Source organism: Lipotes vexillifer, unplaced genomic scaffold (genome assembly GCF_000442215.2).
Source record: "Lipotes vexillifer unplaced genomic scaffold, Lipotes_vexillifer_v1.1 scaffold417, whole genome shotgun sequence".
NCBI lineage: Eukaryota > Metazoa > Chordata > Mammalia > Artiodactyla > Lipotidae > Lipotes > Lipotes vexillifer.
The window spans coordinates 1,014,669-1,032,373 of record NW_006791294.1 but is presented as its reverse complement, the minus strand read 5'-3'; the positions used below and the strand labels follow the sequence as shown (position 1 = coordinate 1,032,373).

Here is a 17,705-nt window from a genome sequence, read left to right as displayed (position 1 = left end):
AAAAAAAAAAAAAAAAAAAAAAGAGTAGGAAACTTTAACACTCCACTTACACCAATGGACCGATCATCCAAACAGAAAATAAATAACAAAACACAAGCTTTAAATGACACAATAGACCAGATAGATTTAATTGATATTTATAGAACATTCCATCCAAAAGTGGCAGAATACACTTTCTTCTCAAGTGCACATGCAACATTCTCCAGGATAGATCACATCTTGGGTCACAAATCAAGCCTCGGAAAATTTAAGAAAACTGAAATCATATCAAGCATCTTTTCTGAACACAATGCTATGAGATTGGAAATCAATTACAGGAAAAAAGAACTATCAAAAACACAAATACATGGAGGCTAAACAGTGTACTACTAAATAACCAAGAGATCACTGAAGAAATCTAAGAAGAAATTTTAAAAATACATAGAAACAAATGACAACAAAAACACGATGCCCCAAGGCCTATGGGATGCAGCAAAAGCAATTCTAAGAGGGAAGTTTATAGCAATTCAACCTCACCTCAAGAAGCAAGAAAAATCTCAAATAAACAATCTAACCCTACACTTAAAACAACTAGAGAAAGAAGAACAAAGAAAACCCAAAGTCAGTGGAAGGAAAGAAATCATAAAGCTCAGAGAGGAAATAAATGAAATAGAAATGAAAAAAACACTAGCAAAGATCAATAAAACTAAAAGCTTGTTCTTTGAGAAGATAAACAAAATTGATACACACTTAGCTAGACTCATCAAGAACAAAAGGGAGAGGATGCAAATCAATAAAATTAGAAATGAAAAAGGAGAAGTTACAATGGACACCGCAGAAATACAAAGTATCATAAGAGATTACTACAATCAACTCTTTGCCAATAAAATGGACAACCTGGAAGAAATGGACAAATTCTTAGAAAGGTATAACCTTCCAAGACTGAACCAGGAAGAAATAGAAAATATGAACAGACCAATCACAAGCAATGAAACTGAAACTGTAATTAAAAATCTTCCAACAAACAAAGGTCCTAGACTAGATGGCTTCACAAGTGAATTCTATCAACCATTTAGAGAAGAGCTAACACCGATCCTTCTCAAACTCTTCCAAAAAATTGCAGAGGGAGAAACACTCCCCAATTCATTCTATGAAGCCAACATCACCCTGATACCAAAACCAGAAAAAGATATCACAAAAAAAGAAAATTATAGACCGATATCACTGATGAACATAGATGCAAAAATCCTGAACAAAATACTAGCAACCAGAATCCAACAAAACAGTAAAAGGATCATGCAGCATGATCAAGTGGGATTTATACCAGGGATGCAAGGATTCTTCAATAACGCAAATCAATTGATGTGATACACCACATTAACAAATTAGGGAATAGAAACCATATGATCATCTCTATAGATGCAGAAAAAGCTTTTGACAAAATTCAACACCCACTCATGATAAAAACTCTCCAGAAAATGGGCATAGAGGGAACCTATCTCAACATAATAAAGGCCATATATGACAAACCCACAGCAAGCATCATACTCAAAGGTGAAAAACTGAAAGCATTTCCACTAAGATCAGGAACAAGACAAGGATGTCCACTCTTGGCACTCTTATTCAACATAGTTTTGGAAGTCCTAGCCACAGCAATCAGAGAAGGAAAAGAAATAAAAGGAATACAAATTGGAAAAGAAGTAAAATTGTCACTGTTTGCAGATGACATGATACTATACATAGAAAATCCTAAAGATGCTACCAGAAAACTACTAGAACTAATCAATGAATTTGGTAAGGTTGCAGGATACAAAATTAATGCACAGAAATCTCTGGCATTCCTGTACACCAACAATGAAAAATCAGAAAGAGAAATTAAGGAAACACTCCCATTTACCACTGCAACAAAAAGAATAAAATACCTAGGAATAAACCTGCCTAAGGAGGCAAAAGACTTGTACTCAGAAACCTATAAAATACTGATGAGGGGCTTCCCTAGTGGCACAGTGGTTAATAATCCGCCTGCCAACGCAGGGGACCCAGGTTCGATCCTTGGTCTGGGAAGATCCCACGTGCTGCGGAGCAACTAAGCCCGTGCACCACAATTACTGAGTCTGCACTCTAGAGCCTGTGAGCCACAACCACTGAGCCCGCATGCCACAATTACTGAAGCCCGTGCACTCTAGGGCCCATGCTCTGCAACAAGAGAAGCCACCGCAATGAGAAGCCCGCGTACAGCAACGAAGACCCAATGCAGCCAAAAATAAATTAAAAAAAAAACCACTGATGAATGAAATCAAAGATGACATAAACAGATACAGAAATATACTATGTTCTTGGATTGGAGGAATCAATATTGTGAAAATGACTATACTACCCAAAGCAATCTACAGATTCAATGCAATCCCTATCAAACTATCAATGGCATTCTTCACAGAATTAGAACAAAAAAGTTTACAATTCGTATGGAAACACAAAAGACCCCAAATAGCCAAGGCAATCTTGAGAAAGAAAAACGTAGTTGGAGGGATCAGGCTCCCCATCCTCAAACTATACCACAAAGCTACAGTAATCAAGACAGTATGGTACTGGCACAAAACAGAAATATAGATCAATGGTACAAGATAGAATGCCTAGAGATAAACCCATGCACATATGGGCACTTAATTTATGACAAAGGAGGAAGAACATACCATGGAGAAAAGACAGCCTCTTCAATAAGTGGTGCTGGGAAAACTGGACAGCTACATGTAAAAAATGAAATTAGAACTCTCCCTAACACTGTATACAAAAATAAACTCAAAATGGATTAATGTCCTAAATGTAAGGCCAGACACTATAAAACTCTTAGAGGAAAATGTAGACAGAACACTCTATGACATAAATCACAGCAAGATCCTTTTTGACCCACCTCCTAGAGTCATGGAAAGAAAAGCAGAAATAACCAAATGGGACTTAATTAAACTTAAAAACTTTTGCACAGCAAAGGAAGTCATAAACAAGATAAAAAGACAACCCTCAGAATGGGAGAAAATATTTGCAAATGAAACAACAGACAAAGGATTAATCTCCAAAATATACAAACAGTTCATGGAGCTAAATATCAAAGAGACAAACAGTCCAGTTAAAAAATGGGTGGAAGACCTAAATAGACTTTTCACCAAGGAAGACATACAGATGGCCAAGAGACACATGGAAAGATTCTCAACATCACTAATTATTAGAGAAATGCAAATCAAAACTACAATGAGGTATCACCTCACGCCGGTCAAAATGGTCATTATCAAAAAAATCTAAAAACAATAAAAGAGTGTGGTGAAAAGGGAACCCTCCTGCACTGTTGGTGGGAATGTAAATTGATACAGCCACTATGGAAAACAATATGGAGGTTCCTTACAAAACTAAAAATAGAACTACCATACGACTCAGCAATCCCAGTACTGGGCATTTACCCTGAGAAAACCATAATTCAAAAAGAGACATGTACCACAATGTTCATTGCAACACTATTTACAACAGCCAGCACATGGAACCAACCTAAATGTCCATCGACAGATGAATGGATAAAGAAGATGTGGCACATATATACAATGGAATATTACTCAGCCATAAAAAGAAATGAAATTGAGTTACTTGTAGTGAGGTGGATGGACCTAGAGTCTGTCATACAGAGTGAAATAAGTTAGAAAGAGAAGAGCAAATACTGTATGCTAACACATATATATGGAACCTAAAAAAAAAAAAAAGGTACTGATGAACCTAGTTACAGGGCAGGAATAAAGATGTAGATACAGAGGGTGGACTTGAGGATACGGGGTGGGAGGGCAAAGCTGGGTCGAAGTGAGAGTAGCATCGACATATATACACTACTGAATGTAAAATAGATAGCTAGTGAGAAGCAGCAGCATAGCACAGGGAGATCAGCTTGGTGCTTTGCGATGACCTAGAGGGGTGGGATAGGGAGGGTGGGAGGGAGGCCCTAGAGAGAGGGGATATGGGGACATATGTATGCATATGGCTGATTCACTTTGTTGTACAACAGAACTAACACAGTATTGTGAAGCAATTATACTCCAATAAAGATCTATTAAAAAAAAAAAAAAAAGACTCCACACTCCCACTGCAGGGGAACTAAGATCGCCCCTGCCAAAATAAAAGTGCTTTGGAAACCGAAAAAAAAAAAAAAGTGCAGATATGTGTATGTGTATGTTTGTGTGTGTACATATGCGTGGATATAAAGTATCTATTACAAATGAAAAGTAAAAAAGTTTTAAATATTCAGAATTCAAATAGTAGTAATGTTCTCCTGAGCAGGTCTGGGCTCCCTGGGCACAAAGCTGGTTTCTGAGTGGCGATGTGTCCTTTGGAGTCAGGACTGATGCTCCAGGAGATATCTCAGTGGTAAAGCTGAAATGCAGGGTCTGCATGACCCTGAGACCCCACCATGGATGGAGAGGTGTGGGAAGAGCAGGGCCACGGCTGAGGCTCACCTTTAGGGCTGGGAGGCACCGGCTCTGGGCAGGCACATCGTACACCTGGCAAGGCAGAGCTGGAAACGAGGTCCAAGCAGGTCTGGGAATCATGAAGAGAGCCTTGGGGAGAAAAAGAAGAGTTGAGGGAAAGAAACGTCACCGCTGAGTTCCACGGGTCATGAGACAGCAAAGGCAGCTCTGACACACTGGGACGTTCTCTGGGCACCTCTAATTGGAGGTCCTTCACTCTGAGACTGAGAACAGCAGGACGCTGTTGGGGAGGTCCATGGTGGAGGGCAGTCTTCCTCACATGCTGGCCCATAGCTGCCTGCATCAGCCTCACCTGGGAAGCAGGTTGGAATGCAGATTCCTGGGCTCCGAGTCGTGGTACGGAATTTCTGAGTCTTGATGGAGAAACTGAAAAACTGCTGTATCATCAAGTTTTCCGGGTGATTCTGCTGTTCTCTAGGGATCCCAGGCTGTGATTCGAATGCTGGGTTATTAATGTTTATCTAATGATGCTGAGGATGCAGCTGTGAATGAGGCAGGCAGGGGGGCTTTACAGGTGCTACCTGATCCTCCCCTCTGTGGTCCCCTTCACTGCTGCAGATTAGTAAACCGGACTTGGTCCCTGCTGGTCTTCGGCTGATATGTCCAGGACAAACTCAGCAATGGTTCCCCATTATGCTCTGGGTTAATTCCAAGCTCCTTGCAGGCCATGCCTTGCCCAACCCCAGGGACTATGCATGGTGTGTCCCCAGTTGTCAGCCATCACCTTCCTTCCTCCCTGCCTACCCCCCTCCTTATTGGAACACACCGAGCTCTCTCCCGCCTCAGAGCCTGTCCAAACACGGTTCCACTGCCTACCACTCCCCAATCACCACAGGTCCATTTTATTTATGCAGCTGACTTTGTGGGTCACACTTGCCCAAGAGACAACCTACAGACTACAAGGGGACTTTCCTGTGTTTGGAATTTTAGGTGGAAAGAAGTTAGTTCAAAAATGCCCAGTGTTTCTTGGAAAATGTAGATGGCAATCAGTTAAGGAACCTGTTTTGAGAAATGTGGTTTTGAAAGGTTTGGAGGACAGAAGGAAACTCCAGTTGGAGAACTAGAGGGTCTAAAAGCAATTTCATCAGGAAATCTAACCTTTTCACTCGAAATACAAAAGATTACCCTCTCTGAATTTAAACCAAAATCAAATACCTTCTTTGTATGGTCATTTTATTTTATTATTTTTTTAAGAGAGGCTGGCATGTTGTATTAAGGAAGTTGGAATAAAAAGTAAAACAAAGCTCAAGACAGTGGTTACCCTGGGGGGAAGTGGCTGGGAGAGGTGGGAGGGGGCTTCTGGGATGCTAGTTTGATCCGGATACTAGCGACTGAACTATGTACCCTTAGGATCTATAGGTTAAACTTCAATAAAACAAAGTAGATAGCGTCAGCCACAGAGCCAGGTGAACAAGATCAAGGGCTCTGCCTTGGGTGTTGTCAGCCCAGGGGTGCAGACAGAGACAGACACAACAAAGAACCTTTGGTCTCTGGTATTCATCAGGGTGTGACCCTGGATGGGCCTTTCACCTCCCTGGGAATCAATTTCCTCATTTGTAAAGCGAAGAGTTGTTCTAATCTACACGGGTCTCTTCCAGCTAGAAAGACGGAGAATCCCTTATTAGGACAACTTGAGACAGGTGACATATTTCCACCTTCTTGGTTTTTAATTTTTGGCCAACCTTAATCTAGAGATACTCAACCCGGGGAATCTCTGAAATGGGTCCCCCGGTACATGTGCCAACCCTGTGAACCGCCCGTCGGAAAACAGCTCAAAGCTAACGGCTGGACGTGCTTGGTTTTACCAATGTCCGCTTCTGCTCAGAATGAAGTATTTTCTGGGCGGTCTCAGACTCAATGCTCACCGCTAGATTACCCGAACGTGGAGAAGATGTCTGCCTTTTCTGTGAATCAGAAGATTCTTAACTGATTATCATCTTGCATTCTTCTAGCTCCTTCCTTCTTGTAGTAGAGGAAGAAACAAAATTATTCAGAATCACCAAAAGATGCAACTTGAGGTGAACTTAGAAATGATGGAGCCCCACCCTCTCTTGATACAGAGTAAGACACAGAAGTACAGAGGGGTGCTGGGATGTCTCCAATCACCCAGCATAGCTGTGGCTACCCCAAAAGCCAAATGAACCTGGACTCCTGATTTCTAAGCCACAGATGGCATCTCTTGCTTTAAAATACCCCCAAGAGGGAGAAGGCAATAAAAAAGGGAGGCGGGAGGGAGCAAAAATATAGACAGGGCAGCGATGGAGGGAACTTAAGCAGGAGTGAAAGGCAGGAAAGTTCCCCAGGTGTTTTACTGGGGCCACAGCAAGACCTGCTTGAGTGGTGAGGAGTCCCTCGCTTCTAAATTCCCCTCTGGCAGCCGTGGTTTCTGTCCATGGCCGCAGCCTGCACCAGTGAGAGCTCCACGCTTCATGTCAAGGACAAATGTTACAGCTAATGCCCTGGCCCTTTTCTGAGTTAGGATGGTAAACTCATCTCTCCTTTCATACCATTCATTGTCAGTCTAGAAGTTGACAGTGAGTCCACGGTTATGAAGCCTTAGGTTGGATCCGGTCATTTCATTCGTTCCGTAAATGTTTACAGAGCACCTTGCAGGAGTCTGGCACTGTGCTGGGGGTTTGGGATCCCCGGGGCACAGTGGACATTGCAGCTGCTGTCCTTTTCGGGGGCCTTGGATTTTTTTGTGTGTCTTTTAGTGGCTTTGAAAAGCAACTCAATTAACTTCAGCCCAGGCCACTTGTTGTTCTCAGAGAAGCCAGCACCGAGTCAGCTGCTCAGATGACAGCTGAGTGTGCCAGGCCTAGATCTGGGCCGGTTGTTCCCGAAAAGTGACTTGGGGTCCACCTCACGGATGGCTGCTGGAGACTCAGCTGCCTCCTTCTGGTGTTTGCAGCCAGTGCCTACGAGTGGCAGCTGTTCTTTGAAACAGCTGGTTCTCTGCCTGGCAGCCCCGGGGAGCTAGGAAATCTGAAGTACTCAAAATCTCTTAAGGAATCAACACCTTCTTGTTTGAAGAAGCTAGTGTGGAGAAGGCCTGCGTGGTAGGTGGGATATTGCTCGGGGGGCTGGGGGGTGGGGGCCAGCACATACATGGGAGGAGTGGCCCTTCCTAGACATGGACCTCACCGGGACTTCCATGCAGAGCTGGGGCCGGGTGGGATGCGTCATCTGAGCTGAAAGCAAAGTGTGTGATGGCAGGAAATGCCTGCAGTGACTAAAGACCATGCAAATCTGTTCTACATTCTTAACACTTCATGAAGGCCAGGGCTTGGGGAAAAACAGTACATTATTTTTCTCTTCTTTTAATTCCTTTCCTTCTTTAAAAAAAAAAAAAAAAAGTTTCATTCTGCATTTACTGAGCGCTTCTTTTCCTCTGTTTTTAAAAAATTGTTATTTTAAAAAATTACAGAGGTAACACATGTTCTACATAACGCACAAATCAACTTCCTAGTCTCTTTGTTCATCAAATATTTATCAAGTACCCACCCCATGCCAGGCATGGTCCCAGATGCTGGGGACATAGGAGCGAATAAAATAAAGGTCCCTGCTTAATGCCTTCTTTCACTTTCTCCTTAACCAGTTCCACTTCCTAAGGGTAACCACCGTCGGTGTGTATTCTTTTCAATGCACACATACACACACAATTTTTTTTTTGAGTTTTTCTTTGTTAGGTTGGTTTTTATTTAAATGGTTCTTTGTCCCCAATTATAAATACCTTATAAGACTGCTTCATCTTTTTTTCACAACTGCACAGTAGCTCATCATAGGGTTATGCCAAAATTTATGTAACAAATACCCCATGAATACACATTTAGGCATCATGGATTTTTCCCTGTAACAGATAATGCTATAGTGCCTATGGCCACCTCATCCAGATCTATTTCTGCCTTCTTGTATATTTCTGTAGCTATTCTGAAAGTAAAGTTTCTGGATTGAAAGGAATACAAATTTTAAATCTGATGAGTGATTTCCTGCCTTTGACCCATGGAAATTCAACCCCTCCATTTACCACTAGCCATCCTAGTGTTCCTGGTGTAAAAAAACACCACCATGAATGTTGAGATGCTTTCACACACAGCTTGACGAAGCATTTAGTTTCCTGCAAAGTGTGGGTGTCTTGGCAAGCCAGGAACCGCCAGGGTACCCAGAGTGTTAATGACAACCAAAGTGGGCGCCAAACACAAGCTCATCCACACACCCCGGCCATCTGGTTCCCATCTTGTACGTTTGATCTCTTGACGGACACCCACGATTCAAGGGTAGTTAAGCCCCTGGGTGCTACGTACCCCTTGACCTATTCTGTCTGGAAACAGGCTTACCTGCTTTGGAAAGCTTAGAGTCTTTTCACAGACGATTCTGGCGCTGACAGGCGGGTCGGGGACTTCATAGACTTGGACGGTGGGAGGCGGAGGCCGCTCCACCCAGCTCCTCATCTGCTCGTACACAGGGCCTGGAGATGAGGGGTTGAGCGGGGTGGGCACTTCATAGGTCTCCTGGGAGCTGGTGGAAGCATCTTCCGGGCCTCTCAGGAAAGGGGGACAGGGCCTGTCGGCAGGGGCCTCCACGAGGATTTCAAGGCGGTTGGCAGGGGCCAGGCCTTGCCTCCCGTGAAGCAAACACTTCCACCAGCCCTTGCTTTCTGGCACATTTTGTTCCAGAATGGTCAGGATGTCTCCTCTGCAGAAAGCCAGCTCATCGGCGCAGTCGGGGTGGTTGTCATAAAGTGCCCTGGCCAGGAGCATCTGGGGGCAGAAGGCGCGAAAGAATTCATGGTCATTATCATTCCAATAACTACTGCAGCCATACCACTCGCTTAGCACCCAGTCACAGCTGCTCATTTATCTTGTTTCCTCAACCCCAGAGGTCCTGTCCCTGCTGTTTGCCTGATTTATTTCTACCCATCCTTGGGGAGTGTGGGGCGTGGTCTCAGGTAAAATGTCAGACCCTCCAGGAAGTATTACCTCCACCCTGAGACCAGGTCCAGTCTCTCCCCTCTCATGGTCCTGATTTAATTTATGACCTCCCTAGTTATATGGTAGAGGGCAGCCTAGCACAGAGTTGGGTTGAAATCCTGACTCTGTGACTTCCTAGCTGTGTGCCCTTGAGTAAATTAGCTACTCTCTTTGGGCCTCAGTTTCCTTGTCTGTAAAATGGGAATAATAGTACTATCTACCTGATGGAGTTATTGTGAGAATTAAATGGGTTGGTAAGTGTAGAAAGCTCATTGAACAGTGCCTGGCATTTGCTAAGCGCTCAGTAAAGCTTGGCTGTAAAGTGTCAAAATGATTCTACTGCTCTTTGCCATGGCTCTTTGACTGGAAATTCCATGACTTCTGGGACCAGACCTCACTCGATTTGCTGCTCTCTCCCCAGCATCAAGCACGTACCCAGGCGCATAGGCGAGGCTCCATCAATGTTCATTTATTCACGTGCAATGAAACAAAGACACAGGGGGTGAGTGACTAGTCTCTACAGCCAGGATCAAAACACGGGCAGTCTCCTAATTCTCAGACCCATGCTCTTTCTGTAAGCCACACAGTCCTCCAAAAAACGAAAAACCACCTCTTGTAACGACAGCAATGGTAAAACCCCTTCTTACTGGAATTTTCCGCTGTCAATAAAAGAATGCGATTTGTTTCTGTGGGTTTTATAGTAATCTCCTTCCCTGATTATCTCAGTGCATTACAGAAAAATTAGGAACTGCAGAGAAGCCAAAAGAAGAAAATGAAAATTACCTACAATCCCACCACTCAGAGGTAACTATTTACAGCATTTTGGTATTCATCCTTTGGCTGCCTTTTTAAAAAAATCAAATTTAGTTAATTATACTTTTTATACCCACTAGCCCCTAATATACACAGTTTATAAATAAAGCAAAAAACGACCAATCCTCCCATTACATTGGTTGAGAACTGATGCAGTTTTTTGTTTTTGCATAATAATGTTTTTCTTTTCTGTCACAAAAATGGAACTGGATGGCCAACTGCTGAAAAATACCACCTTAAACCCACAATCAGGTCTGTGGATTTGGGGAAACACATGCATGTATATCTGAGAAGACTAAGTAGAATCAAATCCTCCTTGCAGGCAAATAGGCACTGAAAATCCTCCATAAAATCTACAGCAGCTGAGATCCTAGGAGATCATATGCACATTTTTGTACATGAGCCTTTTTTTCCTTGCTACAAAAGCGATGAAAGTTCATAAAAGAAAGAATACAAAATGATGATAAGAAAATAGAAAAAACCAAAAGCACCTACAGTGCCACCAACCACAGGTCACTACTGTTACTTCTTTGGTTGTGTCTTTCCAGACCTTTTCTTGAACCTACATGTTCATATACATACTTAGAGTAACAATTATATTTTAACCTGGGGGCAGGACAGGAATAAAGACGCAGACGTAGAGAATGGACTCGAGGACACGGGGAGGGGGAAGGGTAAACTGGGACGAAGTGAGAGAGTGGCATGGACATATATACACTACCAAACTTAAAATAGCTAGTGGGAAGCAGCCGCATGGCACAGGGAGATCAGCTCGGTGCTTTGTGTCCACCTAGAGGGATGGGATAGGGAGGGTGGGAGGGAGATGCAAGAGGGAGGGGATATGGGGATATATGTATACGTATAGCTGATTCACCTTGTTATACAGCAGAAACTAACACAACATTGTAAAGCAATTATACTCCAATAAAGATGTTTAAAAAAAAACATAATAAGAATCTATGATACATCCAGTTTTATAATCTGCTTTTCCCCACTTCAAAATAGATTGTGAACATCTTCCTCGGCCTATAAACAGTTTTCTTCACTATCCTTTTAAATAGCAGAATGGTTTTCCACTGTATGAATGATCCATGCTCGAACTTCCTGATTTGGGGACATTTTAGCTAATTCCAGTTTTTAGCGATTACAAACAATGCTGAAATGATTACCTTGACAGCCAACTATCTGCAACTCCCCCTGTTATTTCCACAGACACATTTGTGGGAGGGGAGTTGCAGGTGGAAATCATTGGGGCTCCCCCTTCCAGGCTGCTCAAGGCCCTCCAGCGAGGTCTGAGTCATTTCCACATCTGCCCACCCTGACCCTTGAATGAAACTGCCCATTTCCTTGCACCCTAACATACCCTGTGCATTAGCTCTTTGTTGGATGGCGCATTCGTTTTAAAATCTTTGTCAAGAAAACTTGAAATGTTTTTGCAATTTGGGAAGGGCATTACCTCCCTGGGCATCTCCACTGTTAACTCATTTTTCAAAGAAGGAAGAAGGGCCTGAAGAGTTACGGGCTGGCGTAAAGTGTGGGTCACTGCTGCTTGTGGAGATTTTCTCCTTCATCCATGGTGAACCACAGATCCTCAGCTAGAGGGATGGTATGAAGCCTTACTTGTCTGAGGTTGAGTGAGTTTATGAGATTAAACTGGAAAGCAAAGAGCTGAGTTAGAGCTAACAGCCAGGGATCCTGGGAAGCATCCCTGCGGGCCAGCCCTGTGTTCCTTCATGAATTCTGCCAACGTTTACTGAGTATTTACCAGCACTGTTCCCAGTGCTGGACTTTCCAGGGACACAAATTTTGATCGTGTCATTCCTCACCCTACGGCCCTTCGACGGCTCCCCAGCACCCTTTGGATGAAGCCCCAACTCTGCCCCTGCTCTCCTGTCCAGCCTCATGGCATCACTTCCTCACCAGCCACTCAGGAGCACCACCCTTTTGGCGTCCTTGAATCCTTCACACAAGCTGTTCCCTCTACCCAAAACAGTTAGCACCTTGCCCCCCTGCTCCCCGTGAAATCCCTCTCATCCTTTCAGATTAATTTAAAGTGTCCTTTCCTTGAAAGATGATGCCCTGTTACCCATATTCCTCCAGACTAACCTAGTTCTCCCCATTTTTTTTTCTTAACACCTTTTCCATATCAAGATTTATGACCCTTGTATTTAATTCATTAAGCGGGCGATCATCTATTTGGTATCTGTCTCCCTGCAGAGCATAATGTCCAGGAGAGCAGGGACCATACTTTCCTGCTCTTACTGTATCCCCAGATTCCAGCACACAGTAGGTGCTCACTGGCTACTTGGTTAGTTAATGGGTGGTTAAGGATGAGTGATGCGATGCCTTATGTTCAAGTCTTTGGAAGGTAAAGAGACACACAGCACCAAGGTGAGAGCTCCTATTTCTGTCTAAGAAGAAGGAAGCTCTCTCTCTGGCCACTCTTTTTGATGGCTTTCAGTAAGAATGACCCCTGAGATGTCCAGAACATGGACCTCGAGGCCTGGCTAGTCTGCCCACGCTAGTACTGTCCCTTCAATGTGCTGTGAGTTGGTTTCACATGAATATGGGTGCTCAGCTTTGGAGAATCGAGCAGAGATGAAGCATTTAGAGGGAAGAGAGGTTTAGAATCTTATAAAGGGTATTGATTAAAGGTCCTGACTTAGTAAAGTTACTTGCTACCTTGCGGATTTTTTTTTTCCAGTTAAAGAAGCCAGTAACTTCTGTTCAGTAAGAAAAGATAACCTGAAATATTAATGGTTTATTATCTTGTTGGCTGGATTTTAATCAGATTTGTGTCTAGCCCTGCAATCCTATCCCAATATTCCTGTATTGAATTGTCTCCAGATACCTAGATCCTCAAATGCTCTTTGACCTGAGTTTAACTTTTTTTCTGGTTCCTTCATTAATTACTCAGTTTAATAAAATCTTTGACATGAGTTCATTTTATATTCGCATGAGAGTCATGATTTTACCTTTATGAAAATGATACTTTAACTGTCCACACTGGGAAGAAATGGGAAAACAAAACACAATCCCCAACCCATCGTCACAATTCCCATGAAATACATCTAACATAGTCTGAAAAGAAAAAGCCCATCATCTGAAACGTGCTTGCACTTGTGTAGAAATAAGATAGTGTGTATCTTTAGACTGAGCAGTTGCTTCAACATGGCAGTTGCTTTGAAGTGCCCAGATTGGCATCAGCTTAGCCGGTGGATTTGCCTGTTGCAAAAGGCGGGGATGCTTGTCCAGAGAACAATAGGCTTGTGTGATCACTCACCCCATCGGGCATCCACAGCTGTCCAAAATGGAGACACAGTTTACTTTGCGCTTACAGCCTGAAGCCTTCAGAGCAGCAGCCAGCATCTTAAAGGATGTAAAGTCCCAGCAAAGGAAAATCCTAAATATGTTGCTTTAACATGATTCCCTTCAGAATAGTATTTCATTATAATTGGTCCAGAGACATCTCCTGCAGTCAATTAATGTCTTAGAGTTTTAATAACAAAGACTATCAAAATTTGTCATGGTCTTCCCTGGTGGCGCAGTGGTTGAGAGTCCACCTGCCGATGCAGGGGACACAGGTTCGTGTCCCGGTCCGGGAGGATCCCACATGCCGCGGAGCGGCTGGGCCCGTGAGCCATGGCCGCTGAGCCTGTGTGTCCAGAGCCTGTGCCCCGCAACGGGAGAGGCCACAACAGTGAGAGGCCTGCGTACCGCAAACAAAAACAAAATTTGTCATAAAATAATTTTTAAAATGTGAGAAATCTTGGGGAGTTCCTCTCCCAGAAAAGGTAGCTAACAGTGGACTATATTGAATGGGGACTTGTTTTGTGTTGGGGGCACTGAAGCCATTATGTCACTTAATTTTCAACTGCCTCAGAGGTAGGTTTTCTTATTCCCATCTTACAGATGAGGAAATGGAGGGTCAGAGAGGTCAAATGACTTGTCCGAGGTCATGTGGACTCTAAGCCTTCTCCTCACATCCGTTATTGCATGCTTCCCCTTACAGTTCAGTCTCTAGACACCAGCCAGAATGATATTTTGTATATTTGTCTTTCTCTGTCTGGCTTACTTCACTTGGTATGATAATCTCTAGGTCCATCTGTGTTGCTGCAAATGGCATTATTTCATTCTTTTTATGGCTCTGAGTAATATTCCACTGTATAATATATATGTACCACATCTTCTTTATCCTTTCCTCTGTCGATGGACATTTAGGGTGCTTCCATGTCTTGGCTATTGTAAATAGTGCTGCAGTGAGTATTGTTGTGCATGTATCTTTTCAAAGTATGGCTTTCTCCAGATATATGCCCAGGAGTGGGATTGCTGGATCATATGGCATCTCTATTTTTAGTTTTTTGAGGAACCTCCATACTGTTTTCCATAGTGACTACACCAATTTACATTCCCACCAACAGTGTAGGAGGGTTCCCTTTTCTCTGCACCCTCTCCAGCATTTATTATCTGTAGGCTTTTGGATGATGGCCATTCTGACCAGTGTGAAGTGATAACTCATTGTAGTTTTGATTTGCAGAGAATGGTATTTTATACACATAAATCAAACTTTTGGTCTCTTGTTTAAAAATGTCCAGTTGCTTAGAACCCCATTAAAACAAAACCTAAACTCCCTGCCAGATTGTCCTGCCTGATCGGCTTCCCGAACTGCTACTACTCCCATTAATTTCCCTCCAGCTGCATCGTTTTCTTACTTTCCTGCGATGCACTAAGCTTGCTTCCACCTCAGGACCTTTGCCCGTGCTAGTCCTCCTGCCCTGAATGCTCTTTTGCCAGATCTTTGCACGAATGACTCATCCTCCTTCAGATCTCAGCTCGAGTCACCTCCTGAAGAGAGTGTCCCTGACCACACACTGGAGGCTGGGCTCCTCCACGTGCATCCACGGGACTTGGAGATGATGACCCTCTAGGCATGTTCAAGAAACAGTCCGGTCAGGGCAACCCAGGCTTTTATGGACAGGCTGGCCGTGTGGGGAGAACAAGAAATAGCAGCCGCAGCAAACAGGCATCGTGAACCCATGCCCCGGCACTGCGCTAAACACTTTATAGACAACAGATGGAAGGGACTGACGAGGACTGCAAAGCATCCTGATAACAACTGCAATTGTCACTGAGGCCACTCCCAAGTTATTTTTTAACAGGGTGATAATTTGGAATCATTCGTGTAGATATTTAAGAGATGAAAGAGGGCATATGTTTATATTTTTATTCTCTTTGGGCACAAAGACAGTTAGGGGGGCTTCCCTGGTGGCGCAGTGGTTGAGAGTCCGCCTGCCGATGCAGGGGACGCGGGTTCGTGCCCCAGTCTGGGAAAATCCCACATGCCGCGGAGCGGCTGGGCCCGTGAGCCATGGCCGCTGAGCCTGCGTCTCCGGAGCCTGTGCTCCGCAACGGGAGAGGCCACAACAGTGAGAGGCCCGCGTACCAAAAAAAAAAAAAAACAAGAAAAAGACAGTTAGGTTCTAGGTACAACGGAAGAAACCTTCTTAACCAATTTCCAAAAAGGACATTTCCCCCAAATGCCCATCTTCATACAACAGTTGGGAGAAGGGAAAGGAGACTGGGGAAACGAAGGCAAACAAGAGATTCCCTCTCTGGGGAGACGTTCACACAATGGCCAGATGCAATGTGCTAATCTATACTGAATCAGCAATGAGTCATGGGAGTAATTAGCTAGCTTCATTCATTCATTCATTCAATCATTCATACATCAAGATTGCATTGAGCGTCGATTATATGCCCAGCACTCTGCTAGAGATACAGCGGTGAACAAAACAGTTCCTGATCTCATGCCAGTGTACGTCCTAGCAGAGGAGACACATTCCAGTCACATCAGAAATAAACATAGGGTTTCTACTTCTCTTAACTGCAATGAAGGAAGATACAGACATTTATGAGGAATTATGAGTGCAGTTGGGAAGTGGGCATGGATGAGGGCTTAGGGAACGCTCCCTTGAGAAACGGGCCATGGAAGTTGCAATCTGGGAGTGAGTAGAAGTTAGTCAGATCAAGAAAGGGGGACAAATCATCCAGGCAGAGGAAGAAAAGTGGGTGAGGGAGGGGAGGGAGTGAATTTGTGTGTTTATGCGAAGTGCATTGTGAGTCGGGGAAACTGAAAGATGACCAGGTTGTCTGGAGAGAAGTAAACAAAAACCTGGGGCTTGGTTTCCATAATGGTTGATGTTTATCTCTGATTGCTGGGTGGAAAGGGGATTCCACGGAGCCAGTGTGAAGCCAAAGAGGCTCATCAAAGCCAGTGGTCCAGTCCAGGCGGGAGATGCCTGAGGCTCAGATGAGGGTGGCAGTTGGCTCTAGGAGTGCTGCCAGGAGGAGTTGGCGAGGGATTGTGAGCAACCCTGAGGTGAGTCTTGAAAGAAGGGCAGGATTGTAACTCCCAGAGAAGGAAAGAGAGGCGTGCTGTGGACCAAGGGAAGTAAGATGCAGAGAGAAAGATTTGGTTCTCATACTTTGTCTTCTGCAGTGATATGAAGAGCCAGCAGCTACAGTTCTAAGCAGAACCACATTAGATGAGCCTGTAGGAATGCCACCTGCTGAAGCTTCTTTTTGGGCTTCTGCATCATTCCCACTGCCAGGATGGTCATCCCCTCTCTGGGCTGGGAGGGTGGGCACAGCTCCTCAGTGACTGCCCCATGCTGGCTCTCCTAGAGCCTGGCTTGCCTTCCTGCTTTACTTTCCACTTTTCTTCAGTTCACTTGAAAGAGCAAAGCTGCAGAAACTCAGAGTGTTCGAGCTGGATGGGGTGGGGGTGGGGGGCTCACTTGCTGTGTTGGCCTCATTTTAGAGCTTTATGGTGCCCGAGACTAGGAGAGGTTAAAGTCACACAGCAGCAGTCAGTAGAGTGGGGATTCAAACGCGAGTCTGTCGGACTCTGAAGCCTGCTATTGTCAATTCAGTGCACAGCCTCCCCGAGTCCAAGTCAATTTCCTACTCTAATCTGCTAAAGTCTAGATGCATGTAAACTTAGAAGGAGCTGGGTTAATGACATCTATAGGCAGGAGAGGCAAACTCAAATGGTCATAGGAGCCGGGCAAGCAGTATTATGTCAGGGAGGCAGGCCAGGTGTCAGACGTTTGGGAGTGGTGGAGACTGTGGCACGCTCAGGCAGATTTCAAAAGATGACTACTTGGGCCAAATGAAGTACTCTGCGGCTGAGTCCAGTCCACTGCTGGGCTCTTAGAGGCCCCACACTGGTTTCATTTGCAAACTGGAAGTTAACAAGCAGGGGCTGGAGCATTTCTGCCCAGTGCAGGACTCCTCTAATGGGCAATCTGTTCTGAAGCCCCCCGTCACCACCACCCCCATTATGTTATCCAAGACTATTTGCAAAATGCTCACAGTCTGAGGCTCTCTCCACCCTCCCCTGCTTGCTCCCCTCTTTCCC

General features: G+C 44.3%; 1 protein-coding gene across 1 annotated transcript in view; it reads right to left on the bottom strand.

Moving 5' to 3' along the window:
• The window catches only part of CASS4 (Cas scaffold protein family member 4), a 22,433-nt gene extending 13,171 nt beyond the window's left edge, over positions 1-9,262 (bottom strand). The window contains exons 1-2 of the mRNA XM_007464269.1: positions 8,840-9,262; positions 4,470-4,571 (exon numbers count right to left, since the gene is read on the bottom strand). Coding sequence (XP_007464331.1) covers positions 4,470-4,571; positions 8,840-9,262 — 525 coding nt within the window. The remainder of the gene's footprint in view (positions 1-4,469; positions 4,572-8,839) is intronic.
• Between the last annotated feature and the right edge of the window lie 8,443 nt (positions 9,263-17,705).